Raw genomic sequence first — 21457 nt, forward strand, 5'->3', positions numbered from 1 at the left:
AATTATCGTTAATCTGCCTCTCTCCTCTTTCTGGAATGTGTAGGCACACTTAATTACTACTGACTGGAAGCTAAAATAACAGTCTGGGTTCAGAACAAAACCCTTTAGGAGATTTGCCCCAGGCTGGAAATGATTATTCTTCCTACAAGTGGATTTCCCCTCATTCTGACCATGCCGAATACAAGTAGGGAGTAAGGGGGGGGGGGGTGTTGGCCCTAGAAGGTCTCTCAGTGTTCCTTCCCCAGCGTTTTCACGCCTTGTTTCACTGACCTTCCCACTTGTGAGCTCTGCTTGCTGGGGAGCCCCATCTCCAGGCCGCGTCCCTCAACGGGGCCCGGCTGACCTGCACTGCTAGCGCCCAAGGGCCCTCTGGCTCCGGAGCGCCTGTGGAATAGTAATGCTGCTCATCCGTATCCCGAGTCTACGCGGTGCCCGGCCTCATGGATGATGCTAAATAACTAGTAGATGAGCCAGTCACCCCACCCGGCCCCAGACTTGGAGAGAGGACTCTCTGTCCATACCTTCTAAGCTGTGTAGTCTGAGGAGGGGCGAGGACACGGGGCAGAAGTGCCACATGAAGCTGAAACGCAACTCAGGAGGCCTCAGCCCCACGGGGTCAGCGCAGGGATCGCGGTCGGTGCTGGCGGCCCCAGCACGGGGCAGTGCAGAGGGGCAGCAAACCCAGCAAGTGAGCTGGGTCTGGTGCACCCTGAAGACTGAGGTGACCTTGAGGAAGCCGCTTGGGCTGTCTGTGCCTCTGTTTCCCCATGTGTACCATGCAGGGAGTTGTGAATTCACCTCATTCTCAGAGGGCAGCTGGGAGGATTAAAGGGTGTGCTGGGGCATCGTGGGGTGCTGTGATGAGCGCTCCATGGGCCTTGCCAGCTGCTGTGATGGAGAAGAATACGTTGGCACACTTGCCTTGGCTTCTGTGCCAAGTAGTGAGTGCAGGAGAAACCCGTGACCTGGAGCAGCTCGCCTGTTGCAGTCCGGCTGTCCCTTAAGGACGGCTGTGTCCCCTCTCAGAGCACCCTGCATTTTCTTGTATGGCAGGTGGTGGGCGAGTGCTTCTTGATCAGGCTCTGGGAGGTGGTGCTGTCTTCTAGCCAGGAGGGGGGTGGCGTGGTGAGTGGGCTTTAATGCCCTCGCCCGTGGTGCTTGACCTCTTCTTGGGTCTGGGCAGCTAAAGCATGACGACAGGGCTCGTGGAAGAGCTGGCTCTGGGAGTCTAGCACAGAGGCAGGCCCCAGGAGCATTGGGAGCAGCTCGACAGCCGGTGGAGTCATGGTTCCAGATGCCCCAGGGTGTCACCTCTAAGGAGTGCCTCCCACCCCCTCCATCCTGTCGGCTAAGGGCGTATTAATCACTTAAGGCCGTTCGGTGGACGTTTATTGCTCCTACCCTTCCCTGGGTTACTGGATCTTTCTAACAGCCTCTGGACCTCCCTGCCTGTAGTCCTCCACCTGCCCCATCTCCCTCTCGGCAGCCAGAGTCATCTTTCCAAAATGCGCTTTTCATCATGACCCTCCACTGCCCTCTGACTCCATACTGTTATCAGGATCAAGCCCAGAGAACATTCTGGGTTTAGCAAAACTTCTTGATCTGGCTGGCCCATCCCTCCTCTGTCCCCCTCCCCCCACTCCTGAGGCCCTTCCACTCCAGCCATACTGATCCACTAGGGTTTCTCAAAGGTCCTGTGCCCTGTAGTGTTGGGTCTTGTACTCTCCCTTTACTGGGAACACCTCTCCACAGCAGCTCTGCTGGTCTTTCAGACCTCTGCTTGGGCCTCGCTCCCCCTACTCTGTGCCTTGGTCACCGCAGCCATGGGAGTCCCCTGTACTCTCCATTGGATTAATTATGTGACTTTCACTGGCTGCTAAGCTGAGGGCAGAGATCTTGTCTGCTCTGGTCACCTTTGTATCCTCAGTGAAGGCGTGCTCAGGCCCCTCCTGCGTGCTGGAGCCTGTGCTGAGGCACTGGGGTCAGAGTGGTAAGTAAGATACTGTGTGTATCTGAAGAGCCCACAGCCCTTGGTGATGGGTGGGTTTCAAGGAAAGCTGCTTGGAGTAGATGGAGTCTGAGACAGGGTGATAGAAGGGAGCTAGCTGGACACAGAGTAGGAGCGCATGTTTGTGCCCAGATTAGGATGTCAAGCCTTGGGCATTGGTGAGTCCCTTGCCCAGAAGTAGGTGATGGGATGCACTGCGGTCCTCCTGAGGATCAGCTGTTGGTTGCCACTCAGACTTTCTGGTTGCATAATGGAAGAGACAGACAGCCATTGATTTATTGTTTGTGATTTTAAGGTTAGAGCTGGGAAACGTGTCTCTTCCCTACATTGCTCCCCAAGCCTCCCTGCCTCTCGAAGAGCCACCATCGGTCCTTTCCTGGGAAGCAGTGACCTTGCTGGTCCTGTTGACACTGTGCGCTCGCTCAGTGGAACTGCCAGCACCACCTGCCTTTATCGTGTCTGATCTCACAGGGACCTTGGTCTTTCCCAGTCAGATCTTTCAGGCTCTCTGTCACCTGGTGTCTTCCTCACAGCTCTGGTTGGTAACAGCTGCTGCTCCCAAAGGAACCCAAAGTAGGCCTCCGGCTTTCTGTTTTTCCTGAGCACTTGGGTTTTGGTGGAGAAAAGGGGCGCAGAGCCTTTACCTTTATTTCTGATCCTTGTCACCTTTCTAACTTAGACTTGGGAACATCTTATAACTGCTAGGGGGCACAGGCTGTCCTCCAAAGTAGAGCTAAAGCATCGGTTTAAGAAGACTGTGCCACAGTGCTGCATCGGACATCACAATGTCCCAGAAAGAAGAGTAGAGACATAGGTGTTGGCTGTGTGGGAAGAACCACTGTCTCCTTCGCCACTTGGGAGTCAAAGAGGCATGCGTTCCCTCTGTAGGGAGCTGGAGGGGGGGGATATCATTTTTCTATTTTATTACAGATCCTTTGTCCATGTGCAAGATATTTAAATCCATGAGAAATGCTTGTGAGGTACTGTATAATAACATGCAAACAAGAACTGCAGCCCCAGGGTCCGAGGGGCTTGCTTGTTTTCCCTAGAATTCTGTTTCTGCCCTAAAACACCTTGATGGAAGAGCTTTCCTGTGTGCTGTGGAAAGAGCCCTTAGGAAGGGGCAGGTCCCACCTGCCTCCTCCCGGGCCAGGGCGTCGTCCTCTGTTGCTCCAAGGGACCGATTGCCAGGACTCCTGAAAAGGTGACAGGGACAAGACCAGGGGCTTCACTCTCCACGAGAGTGTCAAGCAGAATGCGAACTTGTTGGTCACCCCGTCGGTTTCCACGTTCTTTCCATTCCGGAGATCCGGGGAAAATCTGCCGACGCTCCACAGGCTTTGCAAATCTTGCCCTAATTAAAGGGCTGCCCAGCTGTGCGCACAGCTCCTCTGCCTCAAATCTCTGCCCTTTTGTGTTTGTGTTTAAAATTCCATCTTTCCAAAAAGTTTGCCACTCAGCAAGTCTCCTTGCAAGCCCCCACTTCTGTTTGGGGAAAGTTTTCTCCTCTGGTTTCTGTTCTGTGTGTGTACGGGAAGTTCAGGTCTCTCTGAGGACGTTCGTGCAGGTGCTCTTCTGTGGTCATTTTTGTTAGCCTTGACGTGTGTGTCTTGCCACAGCTCTGGGAGGTGGCAGTGGGTGCTCCTGGCGTCCGAGCTCTTGTACTCCTGGACACATGAGGGACTGGAGTAGCACTTTGGTTTTCTTCTGGACAAAATGAACAAAAGAGCTTAATCCTCCTGTGATTCTGGTTAGTGGGTGGGCAGTACTGCAGGATCAGGGAAGTCCTTCCGAAGGAACCTGACCTAGAGCAGCGTCAGGTCCGGTAGCAGGAGGCTGCGCTGTCCCAAGGTGAAGAAGATACCTGTGGTTCTTGTCCACCAGAGCTGGGAGGCATAATTCCTCAGAAATACACGAAGACCCCTTTCTTGGCTTTACCTTGCCTGTGGGGGGTAGGGTCCTCTGGCTTCTGCATTATAGGAAGCGTGTGGCATCCTGTTGTTGGTGGACCCAAGGAAGCAGTGCTTTAGGTAACGTTTGGAGAGCTTTCACTGAGGTCTGAAGACTTAGGTTAGGTCCTGCCTTCTGGTGGATGAGAAACAGTGAGACAGAAAAGTGAGTTGGAAAGAGAGTCCGCTTCCCCAGGACCTAGAGAGCCAGAAGGCATTTCCTTTCTGAGAGCCACTGAGGCAGCACAGCTTGGCAGGCCCCAGCCCTGGGTGAGGAGTGCCTGGTCACCCCTGTGGCACACATCTGGTTTGGGGAACAGATGAAAAGTCCTTGAGAGCAGTAAGGCCCGCCTGGCTTGCTTTTCCCCGACAGAGTCAGTCTGGAGTGTGAGCTAGGACATGGAGCAGCCTGCACATCCTTTGGGTGCCTGGGAGTTCTGACATGTGTCTGTCACCAGGCCCTTAAAAAGCCAGTGGCGTGCTAACTGCCAGTGACCAGGTCTCCGACGAATGAAGGGGACACCATAGTTGATGAAGATCTGTGTCGTGGGCAATAGGAAATCCCGGGCTTCCCTTTAGTGAGTAGAATTAGGGTGGGAGGCTCAGGGGTGGGAAAGCATCCTGGAAGAGAGCAGAGAGGGAGTAATGTAGGTTCTGTGTACAGATAGAGAAATTTCTGATGGACTTGGACTTGGAACCTATGGTCGGGAGCCCGTTTCTTCTCCCTCGGGCTGTGCCCCTCATAGGCAGGCCCAACTCTTAATCACTCTTGGGTGGCCAGCAGTGCCACACTTAGTAGATGTGGGTTTGGTTTTAGGACGAACATCACAAACTTCTGATGAGCTTGCAAAGCCATTTCCTGGAGGGTCATAGAGATGAGTACATAGTCTGTCTCGAACTGTGAGACTTTGCAGGGTCTATGGTTCAAATGAACCTTGCTGGTCATCTGGTCAAGTTACTTTCAGACATTTCTTAAATCGGTAGAACCCTTTTTCAAGCTAAATCTTATATAGAACTGGCATGAAACAGAGAGTGGTGGGTGGGCCTTCTTACCCTGTCCCCCACCTTCTTACCCCTCCCTCCACCAGCACCCACCAGACATCTCTCCTCTGCCTCGGAAAACCAAAAGGACCATCAAATGATCTATTCCCATTTCATTAGAGATTCAGCTCTGAATTCCTGGCTGATAGTGCATCCCCTACAATGTGCTGCGCTAATTTATTAATTTATTTTGACGTAGGAAAGCTCTGGGTCGTAAGAGTCAGTAGTCCAGTAGCTATTGAACGTGAAATAAAAAGGTAACACTGCCTCTGGTCCCTGATGCCCAGAGTCACTGCTTACTACCCCAAACTTAGATCACATAACATACTCTGCTGAAAACACAAACTGATCTTTTTTGCATTTGCATTGAACTTCGAGTTCCCTGGGTATATCTGTGCTCTCCACCTGGGACATTCTCTCTTGATTCACCTTTGTTTTTAAACAACAGCTTTATGGAGGTAGAGTCCACCACATTCTGTTAAATTCACCCTTTTAAAGTGTGTGTTTCATTGGTTTTTAGAATATTCACAGAGTTGCGCAGCCATCCGTCTCCCACACCTTGCTCCTGTGGCCAGGGGTGCTCCCCTTCTTTGCCTCAGTCCCACAGGCTTCGGCTTCTCAGGTCTTGCCTGGACTCTGCCCTGTTCCTTCTGCCTTCCTGAGGAGCTCTGGGCAGCCCTCCTCTCCGTTTCCATAGCATCCAGGACTCCCTGTCCATAGCACCTACTGTGTGGCTATGTCATTTGTGCCCCTCTCTCTCCTCCTAGACGTTGAGCTCCATGTGGGTGGGGACACTGTACTTAACCCCTCATACAGTTAGGTGGGATTAAGTGGAGCTATACATTTGAATTGTATCTCTTAATGGGCCAAAGTGGAGAGGAGCTCTTGATCCTAAAGGCCTAGCCAATGAAGGGGATGCATCGGTGGCTCCTAAGTGGAGCTGACTTCCCCAGTAGGAAGAGTTATAGATTTTTCTTTGTCCATGCGTGGTCATTTTCTCTGGATGACTCAGTGAAATTAAAACCTGATGAGACATCCATCCAATGGAAGGAATCCAGTGGGAAACGTTGTGGCCAGCCAGCCAAGACGGTTTTATGCAAAAAGGGGGGGGGGCAGAAGGCCCTGACTTGTTCTGAGTATGCCTCACATAACGTGGCACATCAGTGTTGGCCTCGAGCCCCACTCAGACACACAAACACAGCACGAACAATTCCACTTGAAAGGAACCGGCCGCATCCCTGGAATTTTGGTAGACTGTTAGGGTTGTTTAGAAGTCTGTGGTCTTGAGAGTTTGGGGAGAATATGTGGTGAAAAGAGCCGGAACTCTGGCAGATGACTCAGTGGCTGCGTGGCTCCAAGCCCCTCTGCTTCCCAGGATCATTGGCCTCTCGGGGTGGCTGTAGGGACCTTGAGGGTGAGCTGTACCCAGGCCTGGCTCGCTGTGAGCCTCAGCAGGTGGTGCTGGCTTCTATTGGTCTACCGCACCCGCTCTGGAAATCCTGTTCCTTGAGCCATGGTGAACCCTCCCAGGTCAGCAGGAAAGAACCTTTCTGCATTTCACCAGCGTTGTCCATCTGGCAGCTCGCTTCTCATTCGGGCGGCATATGCCCGTTGTCAGATTTCCCTTCCAGAATCTCGTTTCATGGATCTCCGCGCCCCTTCGCAGCTTTCAGGAAGGCTGGAACACGGAGGCTTCAACGCACGTTTCAGAGAGCCCGAGGCCAGGCCCAGACCTGAATGCCCAGTGATGAGGAAGCGGGCTGGTTCTTCTTTCGCCTTCCACCGTGAGAGCTCGCTGCTTTACCCCGGCGGCTGTGATAGGGACCTAATCATGCAAAACCCACTCTTGCCGGGTCCTTGTCTCTGCCCTGCTGTCCAGCTGGTGATCCTTTCAGCTGAGATGGTTTTGTGCTGCGGTTTGCCTGTCAGGCCGTGTGGCCGCTGTACCTTTCTGTGCCTCAGCATCTTCCTCTGTGAGCGCTACTCGTTTGGGGTGACAGTAAGGCCACAGCGTGCTGCAGGGTCCCACGGCAGGGAAGTGAGACAGTGTGAGCAAGCGGTTCAGAGAACACCCGTGGCCGCCAGGGTCCCAGCTCGTGGAGACGGAGATGACGCTGGAGGTTCCCGGTCCTGCCACTGAAGTCACAGGGCCTTAGTGAAAACATCGTTATTCTAAACCGGTTGTTCTGTGTAATTTCACCTGGTCTTTTCCCTGAATGATCTGACGTGATTTATAAGAATGCGGCCAATGCGGTAATCCCTTAGCAGGAGGCGGCCACAGCTCTGTGCCCACACTTGCTTTCCTCTCACGGGCCGGCCCCGGCCCCTACCATCTCCACCAAGGGGTCATCCTCTCCCCCGGGGCTGAGAACTTGCGTCTTCCTCTGCCTGGGGGTCCGGTGGTCATGGAGCCGCAGTGCCATCGTGGGTCACCGCTGTCACCCTCACTGCCAGCCAGCACCCCCATGCCCCGACCTTGGCCCCAGTCCCATCTCTGGGAGAGGCTCTGAAGCATGTTTTAGGAACCTGCTTCCCACAGAATGTGACTTGGACTCCGGGAGATCAGAACTCTGCCCGGGGGACCATGTCACCAGCACTAGGAGCCCTGCCGGCGTCAGACCCCACCTCTGTCCCGAATGTGTGAGGCCCACAACCAAGGCCTTGTGGCCACGAGGAGCACAGGCTGGGGAATCGGCTCCTCTCTGAGGCTTTGGGGTTTCATGGGAGAGGCCAGGGGTCATTAGGTCCCCGGGGCAGGGCAGCCTTGGGCGGGATGGACTGGGGGGCACGTTGGGGCCACGGTGACTTGTGTCTGCTGACTTTTCGGCCTCTGGCTTTGCGAAGGTGTTTGTTTTGTGCTCTGTTCCTCAGGAACAAGGCCTTAATTAAGAGGAGCAGGCAGGTTAGACTGCCCTGGGTTCTCTTGACTTCCTCCACCAGAGGAGGAGTCGTGGCCCTGGCCAGGGAACGGTTAATTTAATTAGGTTCCGAGTGCCTAGTTCATCCCCTTTGGGGAAGCATAGGGTTACATGTGGACAACAGGAGCCTTGTGTGTGTGCCTGTGGTTGACTCACAGATAGTGATTTTAATTTTCCCTCAATTTGCTTTCTCTTTGTTGTGCCCCTTCCTGACCCTTCCTTTAGCAAACTCTCCTGGCCTCTTATTCCAGGCTGTGAGCTTCTAGAAGGCAAAGCTTTGGAGTCTTGAGTATGAATGGCTGAAACCCAGCCCAGGAAGTTTGCCTTTATTATTTACCTGGGGTGGTTTGGGGCACCTGTCTGAGAAGAGGAAGCGGGGAGGGACTTGTTTCTTGAGAAAGTTCTTTGTTGTAATGGCATGTGAAAAATTTGTTTCTAAGTAGAAGAAAATATTTGATCAGAAATGCTTTCCTCGTGCTAGCCCTGCTGGCCAGCTTCATTTAGACACTGGGGGCACTACAGGCACCACCAGCCTCTTGAATCTGGGGTGCACACGGTTCACCATATTTTAATGTTTTCAAAATAGGGAAATTGCTTCTTACACTTAACAGGTACCTTGAATGATATTCTTGTTATACACTTTGCAACGTATAGACGTCTAATGAAGGTCATAGTTTGTACTTTCATTTAAAGAATATCATTCTTAGAGTCAAGTGACAGCTTAGTTGGAAGAGGGCTGGATCTGAGATGGGAGGGAGGGCAACCCCGTGCGTGCATGCGTGTGTGGTTGGGGTTGGTGGAGGACTGAGTAACCTTCGGTTCAACAGGTAACGACATGCTTGTTTCTGGTCCTGCTCTGCGCTGAGTTGGGGGGCTTTGGGTCTCTGCCGAGATCCACGTGTGGCTGGAGGGCTTCGTGTGGGCAGGGAGCCCCACAGCACAGTCCCTTCCCGTTGCTGGCTCCCTGTCCTGGGAGGGGTGGCTTTGTGGCCACAGATTCTCCTCTCTTCCTTACACTCACCTTGGGGCCTCCTGCCCAGAGCCTGTGTGCTGGCTCCTGCTCCTACACAGTGCCCCCCTCTTTCCTTCATTTATGTGCCATCTCTGTGCCACCTCCTAAACCACTGAGTCCCCACAGTCTTGCCCTTGCCACCGGGATGGCCCCTTGTGCCTTGTCAGTGTCCAGTGGCTGGAGCATGCTTCAGGAGAGCAGGCTGCGTGTGCCCACCTTACCTGCCCCTGTGTCCCTGGCACCTAGCACATCCCTGAGGGGGTGGGGGGGGAGCCCTCAGCATCCATTGAGTGGCGTGAATTTCTCTTTGAGGCCAGTATTGTAGCCCACATTTCTGAGGTTAAGGAAGGGTACACTCAGCCAGGAAGTGGCAGACCAAGGATCTGAAGTTGTGTTTGCTTTCAAGGTTGGTGTTTTCCAGAATGCCACACTGTAGACTGTTTCTGACACCAGCATGTGTGTCGCCAAAAACACTCTTTAGTCTTATATTTCATTTTTCTGTTTATTTATTTTCATTAGTGAATAAAGGGGAGAGTTTGTAGCCTTAGAAAAAATGAAAGGAAGAAATGAAACTGTAAGCAGAGACCTCTGCTGGCCACCGGGAGCTCGGGCATGCTGACACCTGGCTGCCAGGGAGCCGGGCTTCTGATGCGGGGAGGGGGGCGCGGGGAGCGGGGCGGCCTCTGCCCAGCCCTGATTTCCCCAACATTACTCATCCGAGTGTTCGACCCAGCGAACAGGGTCTGTTTTCGATTCTTATCTCTCTGGTGGCGGGCTCGCAGCCAGCGGGCAGATCAAAAGATGGAATGTGTTCGTTTAGCTTTTTTTTTTTTTTTCCAGAAACAGAGGTACAAGGGCGCACTTCTTAAAGACGGGAGTGCAGTGCAGTGGATTGGATTATCCATGGGGTTGAACTGGTCTGGCTTTTGTGCCTTTTTTTTAAGGGTTCATCTCAAGTTTCTTTTTCTGGTTGAACAATTGTTTTCAACGTTAATAACTAATGGAGAAGGGGAAGAGGCAAAGTAGAACCACATGGCGGCACAGACACGAACCTCACTTGTGGCCGGAAACTTCTGATTTGTATCTCTTTTCATGTGATCCGCTGCTGGGTTAGATAGTAGAAGAGCCTTCAGTTTGAGGCAACAGCAAGAGTGGATGTAATTTTTTTTTCTTAACCGAGCTGTTCTGTATCTCACATGTCCTGTCTTGGGCCACTGGCAAATAGCGCTGCGACTCCGGCGCAGTCTTCCTCCAAGGCCCTGTTTTGCTCTTCTTTAAAATAAGGATTCTCTAACTGTTCTATGCCTGGGGCCCTTTTGAGGATTAAAGGAGGTGTTGCCGGGAGAGTTTATAGTACAGTGCCCGGCGTGTACCACCAGATGCTGGCTGTGACTCCTGCTCATCATCCTTGGCCTCATTATTATTAAAGGATCACCTGCAGCTGTGGCTCAGGCCGTCCTAGCCTCTTTTACCGTCTACCTCCTGGGGTCTTTCCCTTCCTGTCCCAGTTCGCTTTCTTCCCCTTCCGCCCTCCTCGGGTGGCCCCCTTGGCCCCGGGGAGCCAGGTGACGGTGTCCGCTCCTCAGGTGTAGGGGGCATGGTGCCTCCTGCTCCCGGGGGTGTGGCCTCAGGAGTTTGTGGCACAGGAGAAACTGATCGGTGGAGTCCTGAACCCCCACCCCACCAGCATGGTGCTCTGGCCGGGGCAGTGCTGTTTACTGTTCCAAGTCACTTAGAATTAAGTTTAAGTCCCCCTAACAGCCTGGACTGATCTGACACCTTTGGTGTTATCCGAACATTCCTCACAAAGGCTGTTAAGCTGTTCAGATGGGCAGTTTGGACAGAAACCATCCGGCCCTCGGGTGTCGGCACCAACCACGTGTTCTCGCTCAGGGGCAGTGGAGCCGATGACACACGCACCCCGGAGTGAACTCTTGCCTTTGTTTGGACCTGTCCTTTCATTTAAATTGCTCTGCAAACTCCTGATCCTTGGGACTTAATGTGATTTCTTCCGCTGTTCTAAGCACTTGACAGGACTGAGTGGGGGCAGCTTTGGGGGTTGAGGGTAGGGAGAGCGCCGGTAACTAATTGACGACAGAGATAAACTGCCTTTATTCTGGGTGTAGAGTAAGACCTCCAATCAGTCAGCAGACTTGCTGGAGCCCCCAGCACCCCGTGCGTGTCTCTAGGCTGGGTCTAGAGAACTGGGCTCTGCTTCCCTGGGCTCGCAGCCGGTACCTGCCTGGGCGCACACTCAGTACCTGCCTGGGTGCACACTCGGTACCTGCCTGGGCTCCCACTCGGTACCTGCCTGGGCTCCCACTCGGTACCTGCCTGGGCTCACACTCGGTACCTGCCTGGGCTCCCACTCGGTACCTGCCTGGGCGCACACTCGGTACCTGCCTGGGCTCCCACTCGGTACCTGCCTGGGCGCACACTCGGTACCTGCCTGGGCTCCCACTCGGTACCTGCCTGGGCTCACATTCGGTACCTCCCTGGGCTCACACTCAGTACCTCCCTGGGCTCACACTCAGTACTCAGACTCAGAGAATGTTTTTTTTTTTTTAATTTTTTTTTATGATAGTCACAGAGAGAGAGAGAGAGAGAGAGAGGCAGAGACATAGGCAGAGGGAGAAGCAGGCTCCATGCACTGGGAGCCTGATGTGGGATTCGATCCCGGGTCTCCAGGATCGCGCCCTGGGCCAAAGGCAGGCGCCAAACCGCTGCGCCACCCAGGGATCCCCGACTCAGAGAATGTTAAAAGTAGCGAGGAAGGAGTGAAGTGATAGCTGATGGCAGGATTAGAACAGCCATCCCCGATGCATTTGGAATTCAGTTGATCTCAGTGTTACTATAGAAATTCCAAAGAATTTGGCCTCCTGATAAAGAAGTCAGAACTTGGGCTGGGTTCTAGAGGGTGGTAGGATTTGAGAGGAGAATGAGGATGGGTTGCCAAGTTTAGCGAATAAAAATGTATGTCCTGAGTATGAGATTCATCATGTATCAGAAATTAAAAATTAACTGCCCAATCCTGTATTTTCTCCAGCAGTCCTGAAAGGGAGGATATTTTAGGCAGAAGAACACGTGTGCTAACTTGTGTGGAGAGAACAGCGAACAGGACGGTGGTGTTGGGAAGCTGCCAGCAGGAGTGGGGGGTGGGATAGAATGGAAGACAGGTTGGTGGGTGGCACTAGGTCGTGACTAATGCAGCCTTGGGCAGCTGCTCTGGCACAAATCTGTGGACACACCATGCCATCCACACTTTTCAGTCCCCATGACAACCAAAGAGGATTCTTTGATCAAAGAAATAGGACTGATGGAGGAGAATGGATACAAAGGTATGGTTCACCTTGAAAGTTTACCCAAAAGGCGAAAATTGTACTTGCTTGGGCAAAGGATCGGCCGGCTGTATCACATCCCAGATGCTCTTCATGGAAGGGCACGTCCTGCGCCTTCAGGAGTTCTCTGCTTTTCTGTGCACTGCCATAACTGTGGTGACACTGTAGATGTATGTTCTTCTGAGGTTGGTTAGTACCTGGCCATGGACTTAAAAGCCCACTCACAGATCTTTAGGGGTGGCTGGGTGTGGGAGCCCAGGTAATATCACCGCTCAGAAGCTCACACAGGCGCTCTCCTGATGCCCACTGCAGCCCGGAGCCCTCACCCACACCCCTGCTTCCCTCGCAGAGAGAATATAAGCCATCTATCTCCCCTCAGACCCTGGAGCAACCTTCTGAGAAGGCCCATCCGTGAGTCGCCTGGGGGCTGATGTTCAATTGCCTGTGGGCAGCAGTGGAGTGAAAGTCAGCTTTGCCCAGACCTCCTGGGATTGGGAAGCTTCCTGACCAGGATAGGAAAGGTAGGCTGGGCAGGCCACGAGAGCGGCCCTTTAGGGGACAGCTGGTACCACAGATTGACCCTTTGCACTGCTGCCTTAGCTTTGTGCTTTGAAGAACATGAGTTACGAAATGGGAGGAGTAGAGTCCCTTCCGGTTCTTTACACTGACCTTGGAAGTTACCCTGATCTATTTGGACAGGCGGGGAGGGCTGGATCCCATTTTCTAGACCAGTGGCTGCCACATTGTTGTATTTCACAGGCCAGAAACATTTTTTTTAAAGGCGAGATGGGGGCTGGTGGAGAAAGAAAAACAGAAGAAGAGTAGATCATTAGGTTGTCAATTTTTTTAAAGATTTTATTTATTTGAGAGCACAAGCAAGGGCAGAGGGAGAGAGAGAAGCAGACTCCCCATTGGGCAGGGAGCCCAATGCAGGGCTCAAACCCAGGACCCTCGGATCATGACCTGAGCTGAAGGCAGGTGCTTAACCAACGGAACCTCCCAGATAGCCCTGGTTGTCAGTTTTTAAATAAAAAACCAAGTAAACCTATTATTTCATAAAACTAAGGGCATCTTGATACCCTGCCCCCCAAAAGGCAGTCTCCAAATAAAAGATGAACATGTTTAACTACATGAAGAATTTTGTCATTTTGATTATAGTCTCTCTTTACCTGAAGTATTTTCACCACAGCAGTGATGGTTTTTTGTTTTTGTTAAGATTTTTAATTTGCTTATTCATAAATGAGAGACAAGAAAGAAGCAGAGAGAGACACCTGATGTGGGACTCAATCCCAGAATCCTGGGATCACAACCTGAGCCAAGGTAGACGGTCAACCATTGAGCCACCCAGGCACTCCAACAGTGACGTTCTTATTACAGACCAGCAGCAGCCGGTCTCCAGCAGAGCTTATCCAGTGCATTGGACACATGAACACCAGAGCAAAGGCTAGAACCCAGTCTCTTAGTTCCCAGTCTGGCCACCATTGCTGTGCTGCTCGGGGTCACATGGTAATAAAAATGTAGGACTTTAATTAAAATGCCAGCTCTCTTTGTCTAGGGCTTTCCCACTACCTCGCGATTCATATTTGGGGAATGTCTGGTTGGAACTACAAAGTGAAGCGGGTCCTTGTGTCCATCAGAGTTCAGTTCTTGACGGCAAACTCTTGATAAAGATCCTTACTGCACACCAATTTATTAACTTCAAAACAAAGCCAGTAGGTGTTCTGGAGGCTCCATGTGGTAAAATTCCTCCCTCCCATCCAAATACACCCGGCCCTCACTATCACCAAGCACGGCTGCCATAGGTGCTGGGAGTACAGGCCTGAACAAGGTGAAGTCCCCACCCTGGCAAAGTCTGCATTCTAAGGAGGGGAGACAGACAACAAATAAATCAGTAGACGTGTTAGCAAGAAATTACTGAAATACTTGTAATTCGTGGATTAACCTTTTGATCAGTGGTGCAGCTGAGCCTATTTTATACTGAATCCCGTTATCTTGTAAGCTTTCCTATGTGGGGGGCCGGTGGGGAAGGGGAGACAGCTTGGCTCCAGGCAGAACTGGGGATCAGAACCGGATGCTCAAAGGTCTGTTTTTATGCAGTGCCTGAAGCAGTGTGGTGAATTCAGGTGGGACCCAGTTTGACGTTGCCCTCAAAGAAGCACGTACAGCAGACAATGCTGAGTACAGAGGAGGGAGGGTGGCATGTGGGTGTTCGATGCTAGCGTGTGTGCCCTCCCCCTCGTTGGGCACTGGACTGAATGCCCAATGCAGGTCTTTTGTGATACCCCAAATCACGGTGAATAGGTTTTGCTATCCCCACATTACAGATAAGGAAATCAGGTCTTCATAGAGAAGTGAAAATGACTTGCCCAGGGTCCTAAGGGTGGTAAGTGGTAGAGTCAGGAAGTCACACTTCAGAGCCTGTTTGCTTAGCCTCTGCCACAGTCCAGGATGAATCGGGCCCCAACCATTTCAAATGGGGTTTGAAGCAGAAGTCAGGGCCCAACAGGGAAGCTAAGGCAACACTCAACAGAACAAACGGTGGTGCAAAGGGCTTGTGGTGACCAGCTGCCACATAGGTGCTCAGGACCATCCGCAGGAAAGCAAGCGATTTTCCAATCCCAGCTGCCTTGGATGGAAGCTGTTCCTTGCCTTGGCCAGGACTTCTTTCCAGGCTCTGTGGCCGTTGGTTGTTGAGCAGGGAGGTTATTTGCCGCCTTGGATGGGAGGGGGTTACTTGCTGCCACAGTGTGCCTTTGGCATGCACTGTCCCTGCTCTCAGTTGTCTGTTGAATCAGAGTTAGTCAGAGGGGGAGATTTCAGCCTCCCCTGCTTGCTTCCTGTGTAAGCCTTGGGCAGCTTAAGGACTCTGGTCCTCAACTGTCTAGTCTTTACAGACAGATGTCTGTAATGGGCATGAAGCTGCCTGCTTTACAGGAGGAGAGTGAGCTCTCAAGTGCAGTCTGCCAAGTATATGTAAAGGCCTCGCCTAATCCCTGGTACCTGGCAGACACTTGGATGTGCTAGGGGTTTGATGTGTGTGTGTGTGTGTGTGTGTGTGTTTTAAGATTTTATTTATTTATGCATGAGAGACACACACACAGAGAGAGAGAGAGAGGGGGGCAGAGACACAGGCAGAGGGAGAAGCAGGCTCCATGCCGGAAGCCTGACATGGGACTCAATCCCGGGTCTCCAGGATCAGGCCCTGGGCTGAAGTCGGCGCTAAACTGCTGAGCCACCCGGGCTGCCCGGGGTTTGATATTCTCATCACGAAAACTAACCTTGAAAATAGCCTCATTTGGGGCCCTTAGCTGGCTCAGTCGGTAGCACGTGTGACTCTCGATCTAGGGTTGTAAGTTTGAGCCCCATCTTCAGTGTAGAGATTACTTAAAAAATAAAATCACAAAAGACAGAAATAGCTGTGGGGGGGGGGGGGGTGTGGAGGACACGGGTGGCCGTTGCAGATTGCGCCGGAGGTTAGTGGTGTGGACATCTCTCACAGGCTAGAGGACCGGCAGTGGTCCATGTAGAGGAAACCGATGGTTTCACTGAGGCCAGAGTTTATGCGAGACGAGGTGACCATCTTCCAGTTGTGGCAGCCAGGGCCGTGTGAGCTGCTCCGAAGCACCTGGGGGGCTGGCAGAGGGGCCCAAAGAAAGCAGCCCCCGGAGGCTGGGTGGTCTCCGAGGGGGCGGTCCCCATGTCCTCACCTTCCTGGAGGCGGTCGGGGTCTTCCAGCCGGTGGTCTGCCCCCCCGCCGAGCGGCTCTTCTGGGTATCTTTGCCACATGACTTAACTTTTCCATTTGGAAGGGCTGTTGGTGCAGTTGGCAGCCACCATCCTGGTAAACGATATGGTGGGGCCTCCGTAAACCCAGGGCCATGAAACGAATAAGTCAGCACATTGAAAATATAGCGTGGAAGTGACTCAAGCCCGAAGGAATCCGTTTCTGAAAGTGCTGCCATCCCTTCCTGGAATATTTTGGTGGAAATGGATGTTTGAATTAGGAGGAGGCGGCCTGGTTGCTGGTGGGGCCCTGTGTCCGGTTGGGCAGGATTTGCGCTGGGAATCCGCCCCGCCTGGCCAGGCCCCGGGGCCCTCCTCCTCAGTGACGCGGCTCCGTGTGGGTCCGAGATAAGCCCGCTGGAGCTCGGCTCTGCGCGAAGCTAGTGTGAAGCACCTTTGCAGCAGGTAGGGTTGACTCTGCGAGCCAACCTGGTAATGCTTGGCCAGGGGCCTGGAAAGTATTGGAAACTCCACCCCGCACGGGAGCCGGTGGGAGTTCTCGAGCACGGTCGGGTTATTCTCAGAGTTCTTTGGATTCCTATGTATTTCAAATGTTTACCTTCTTCTCAGGACATGAGCTTGTACTTTGCCCACCAGAGACCAATACCAAGCACATACGTACTTAAACGTACCAGACCACCCTGGCGACCAGGTAATTAAAGCTGCACGCAGATTTGGAAGGAAGGCTGTGTTGGAAATCACGCTCCGCTGTAATTCAAGAACAGGTTTCTTTATGGAGGGACACAGTTGGTGTCAGACACATGTGGAAAAGAAAAGAACAGGCCCATGATTCTGGCAGAGTACCAAGGGCCAGATGTTAAATGTGCTGACCATGATGTGGCTCCGGTTGCCATTAGCCAACCTGGATTCGACGTGTTGTTTTAACCCCTGGCTCTGCCTTTTCCTTCCTTCGCGCCAGGTCCCCAGTCTGTGTGAAGATCTCCTGTCTTCTGTTGACCAGCCCCTGAAAATCGCCAGAGACAAGGTGGTGGGAAAGGATTACCTTTTGTGTGACTACAACAGAGATGGGGACTCGTACAGGTGAGCTGCCAGGCCGGGGCCAGGCGCAGTCCCTGTCGCCTGGGACCACTGAAGTCCGGCCGTCCTTCTGTCTGTCTGTCCTCCCTATCTCCCTCCCCACTTCCCTTCCTCCCATCCTTCCTTCCGTCCAGTCCAGCAGTAGACGTTTGTGGAGTGCCTCCAGTAGAAGCGTTGGAGACTCGGCATGGAACAAAGGGCCCCTGCCCTGGCAGAGCTTCCAGTCTAACAGGAGAAGGCTGTCGTTACCACACGGTAGTGGCAGGAAGTCCTGCGAAGTTTGCAGGGTGTAGGGTGTGCATAAGGTGGGGATCTGGAGCACGAGGAGGGCCTATGTGGGTCAGGGACGTCGGAATGAAGCTTGGTCCACTACATACACGACTTTCTTTGTCTTCCATCACCATGCTGAGGGCTTGGACAATGAGGTAGTCATTAGTCCCTGCCCTGAGCGATCACTATTCTAGATCGGGGGATGCACAGGGATGCACTTAGTGGCGGGATGCCGTGTGCTGTGATGCATGCCGCCAGGGCCAAGCTTATTCAGAATTTGAGGGTAGCATGGAAGAGGCTGGGGAAGCTCCAGGATAATTTCCTGAAGGAAGTGATGTCCGAGCTAGGTTTTTAAGGGTGTCTAGGAGTTCTTCCTATTAAGAAAGATCAGGAATCCCTAAACTAGCCACCATTTCTGTGGTGGATTGCTGTAGTCAGTGCCTCGGAGAATGGTGGAGGAATGCAGTCTGCTTTAGGTTTATTTAGAGACCACTGAACCTGGGCTGAGTCTTAAAGATTCAGCTTAATGTTCTTTTGGGGGCCAGGGGCAGGGTCTGAGAGGGGGAAGTAGGGAGAGATGCGTGGAGTCAGCCGACCTCAGCTCCGAACCAGCACTGCCGTTTTGACAGATTACTTGTTATGTCTGGTCTTTTGTTTTCTCACATACAATCTGGAAATAAGAGGATCCATTCTTTGAGCGAATGCATGGGGACCTCTCTGTAAGCGTGCACTGTACGTGTTGGCCCCGAGTCCAAGTCCCTCTTCTGTGGGGCTTCCATCCCAGTGAGGACACCAGGTCGCTGGCAATGCCAAAATGATAGGGACCTGGGAAGGTGAGTCGGAAGGAGAGGCGGGGCGGAAGGTCAGGGAAGGCACGTCTGTGAGTGGTAATACGTGAGCTGAGACGTGGAGATGAGACAGCCGGGTAACGCACCGTCGGGGTGTCAGGTCCCCGTGGGAGCCAAGCCGGTGGGGCTCCAGCTTGGCTGGGAGGCCGGAGCGGGGGTGAGGTCAGAGGTGCAGCAGGGCAGGTGGCGCCAGGCCGTGAAGGATGCAGCAGAGTCACCGGGGGTTACCAGAACTGACACACACCACGTGTTCCAAAACGGAACTGGGTGTGAATCACAGAGATTTCATTAATACTGACTTTTCAGAGAGACCAGATGAATGTTTTATAATCATGTCCCTTTGCCAGCTTCGGATGGAAGTTAGGTGAAAAATAGATTTGGGCCTCGTCCAGACCAGAGACCTGAGTGGAGATGGCGAGCAGTTGTCGGACTGGAGGTCCCTCCTGAGAGCAGGGCCAGCAGCCGCACATGTCCCGGGGGTGGGGACTCAGTGGTGGAGGGTGACCCCAAGGCTTCAGGCCTGGGCAGCCGGAAGGCGGGAGCCACTGTGTGTTGAGGTGAGGAAGACCCTGGGAGGACCTGCTCAGGGGCCATTGGAAGCCTGAGATGTCCGTTCAGTGGCAGTGGAGGTGTCCCGGAGGCTGTGGGTAGCTGCAAGCTCCAGGAGCGAGGGCAGGACGAGGGGGAGATGCAGAGGCAGGAAGGCCCCAAGTGGAGGTGCTGAGGCCCCCCCGGGGTAGATTGGGTCTCACTTGGGAGGGCCAGTCTCTGTGCAGGTCGCAAGCATAGCGCCAGGTCCCGTCCTCACTGGAGAGAGGTCTGTGGCAGCACCAGATGCTCTGACATGAGGCGACATGTGGCCGACATGATCCAGGGAGAGGTGATCCTTGAACTGAGTCTTGCTCACTCAGCTTCATTGTATTTCTTCTTTGTTTCTTTTCTTTCTCTTTCTTTTCTTTTTTTCTTTTCTCTTCTTTTCTTTCTTCATAAGAGACACTGGCAGAGGGAGAAGCAGGCTCCCTGCAGGGAGCCCGATGCGGGACTCGATCCCGAGACTCCAGGGTCACGCCCTGAGCCGAAGGCAGACGCTCAACCACTGAGCCACCTAGGCATCCCGTATTTCTTCTTTCCACCTGAAAACTCCAGTTGGCCGTGTACAGCAGCTGCTCCCCAGCAGCCCGTGGACGGCTGGAATGGTTTCCGTATCCAGTACCCAGGACCGGGCCAGGCTTCCGGGGACTTGGTGCCCACAGCGCCTCTAGGTTGCCCCACCAACTCCCGCATTCCTGGGGCACTGCCAGGGGCCGGGGGGGCCTCAGCCACCGAGGAGCCCAGGGTGTCAGGGCACAGGACTGTTCTTTCCTTTCCCCCCTCCTCAGTATAAAACTTCAAGGTCTTCTGATTCTCTCCACACATTTCCATCCTAACTGTGTTTGATCGTTTGCTTAAATAAGATCCTTATGGCGTGACCACTGCCAGCAGCACTGTTTGAAACCTGTTAGCTCAAACAAAAAGCATTCTCGGAGGGAAATGAAAGCCCTGACTTTTGAAATCTACCCGTTCCTGTCCATCTGTCTTTTTTCAAATGGCCTCCATTTAAGCTCTTAAATGTGTTCTGAGTGCCCCTTCCACTAAGAATATCCTGGGTAATGTTATGATTTTTTCCCCCAGCTACAATTACCCCGGCTCCAGGACTAACAGCTTCAAATGCTGTCGTCTGTGAGCCAGGAGAAATGTGAGTTACAGGCTTCTTGAAAATCCAGGCCCTCAGCCTGCAGAAGAGATGGGCTCTTGTGTCTCATCAGGTCACCACTAAATGAAAGCCAGTTGGAGAGGGTCTTCCAGGCCCACAGGAAGGCGAGGGCTGTTTAGCTGGGGGAGCAAAGGTCAGGTCTGGGGGTACTAAGACGTCCTGAAGGGGGCATGTGGGGGAGGGGGCCCGGGTCTCATCCCCTAGCCTCTGGCAAGTGCAGGTCCTGAGCCTGTGGCCTTGTGTCCAAATCAGTACCCTTCCACTGAATCTTTGTCTCAGGAGCTGCCAGGAGGCCTTTTTTGTTGTTGTTAAGTGCTTAGGTGTCCCTCAGAAAAAGCAGAAGGTGACTCCTTCTCTTTGGTTTGGAGGACCACCAGCAGAGTCCCCCCCTTGGGTCTTTCTTTCCCACCCTGAGCCATGAGGCTAAGGCCTGGGAGCCCTGTGCTGGCGTGGCAGGTGTGGACAGGGTGGGCTTCTTCCCCACACACCCTTGCACCCTAGAGAAGGGAAGGGAAGAGCTGTGGCAGGTGCAGGAATCCACATCCATATGTGAAAGTGAGGGGCCAGGGCGGGGTGTAGCTTCTGGGGCTGTGGGGGTAAGGATTTCTTCATCCTTTAACAGCTTTCTTGAAGCCATGGTTGAGTGCCAGGCTCTATTCTGGGTGCCAAGCAAACGGTGGAGAACAAGACCGGAAAGACTAGCCCTCTTGGAACCTCTGTTCCAGAACTGATTGCATTAATTCAAGTAAAGTAGCCACTAGCCTAGCCGCATCTCACATACTCTGTAGCCTCCTGAACCTCCTGTCCATTTTGGACAACGCTGATAGAGAACATTTCTGTCCTCGAGGAAAGTTCTCTGAGGCAGCAAAGTTTTGGAGGATGAAGAAGACAGGTTATAATAAGAACAGATGCATCAGCCGTGCTCTGGAAGGGAGAGGCCCCTCAGTGAGGTTGCGAGGGTGCCCAGTGTCAGCTTCATAGCTGCCCCCCGAAGCCACGTAGGCCCTGGTTTATGGGACAGCTCTTTCTCATGTCCTGTGCCCAGTCTGGGTCGTCACAGGGCTGGCTGCTGGTCATGGGGCAGAAGGGAGCATCTTACCCCATTGTTGAAAAGTCTCCGTACCAACAGTGAGGAGAGCAGTGGAGTGAGAGAGTCTGCCTGGAAAGAAAGGTTTCCAAAGGCTCCTTGAGCTTCGAAGTGGTCAGGGCTACTGCTGCTTCCTCTTGGGAACCAGGCGCAGTGACTCCTTCCCTGCTCGCCCTTGGTGGCCCAGCAGCCGAGGAGCTGGGATCTCCGTGGAGGCAGCTTGGGGGAGCGACCACCCGGCTCACGGCCCACTCTCTGGTTCCATACTTGTGATGTGATGTGCCGATGTAGGTGCCGGGGGTGGGAGGGGGGTGTACCAGTTCCCTAGAAGAATGATGTGCGTGCACGGAATTCATTAAAACTGGGGTTCTGAGGACCATGATCCCTTTTTCCATAACATGAATCCCAATTG

At 53.1% G+C, this 21457-nt stretch overlaps 1 protein-coding gene and 1 long non-coding RNA gene across 5 annotated transcripts in view; both read left to right on the top strand.

The window, feature by feature from the left end:
- CAPZB (capping actin protein of muscle Z-line subunit beta) overlaps positions 1-21457 on the top strand; it is a 130578-nt gene that overhangs the window by 74353 nt on the left and 34768 nt on the right. For all 4 annotated transcript variants that reach the window (XM_038531788.1, XM_038531789.1, XM_038531786.1 and 1 more), the window contains exon 3: positions 16969-17090. In XM_038531788.1, coding sequence (XP_038387716.1) covers positions 16969-17090 — 122 coding nt within the window. The remainder of the gene's footprint in view (positions 1-16968; positions 17091-21457) is intronic.
- Positions 11561-13795, top strand: LOC111093776. Its single transcript, XR_005356117.1, has 2 exons — positions 11561-12787; positions 13483-13795. It is a non-coding gene; the product is annotated as an uncharacterized LOC111093776 (long non-coding RNA).

Source organism: Canis lupus, chromosome 2 (assembly GCF_011100685.1).
Source record: "Canis lupus familiaris isolate Mischka breed German Shepherd chromosome 2, alternate assembly UU_Cfam_GSD_1.0, whole genome shotgun sequence".
Classification (NCBI taxonomy): Eukaryota; Metazoa; Chordata; class Mammalia; order Carnivora; family Canidae; genus Canis; species Canis lupus.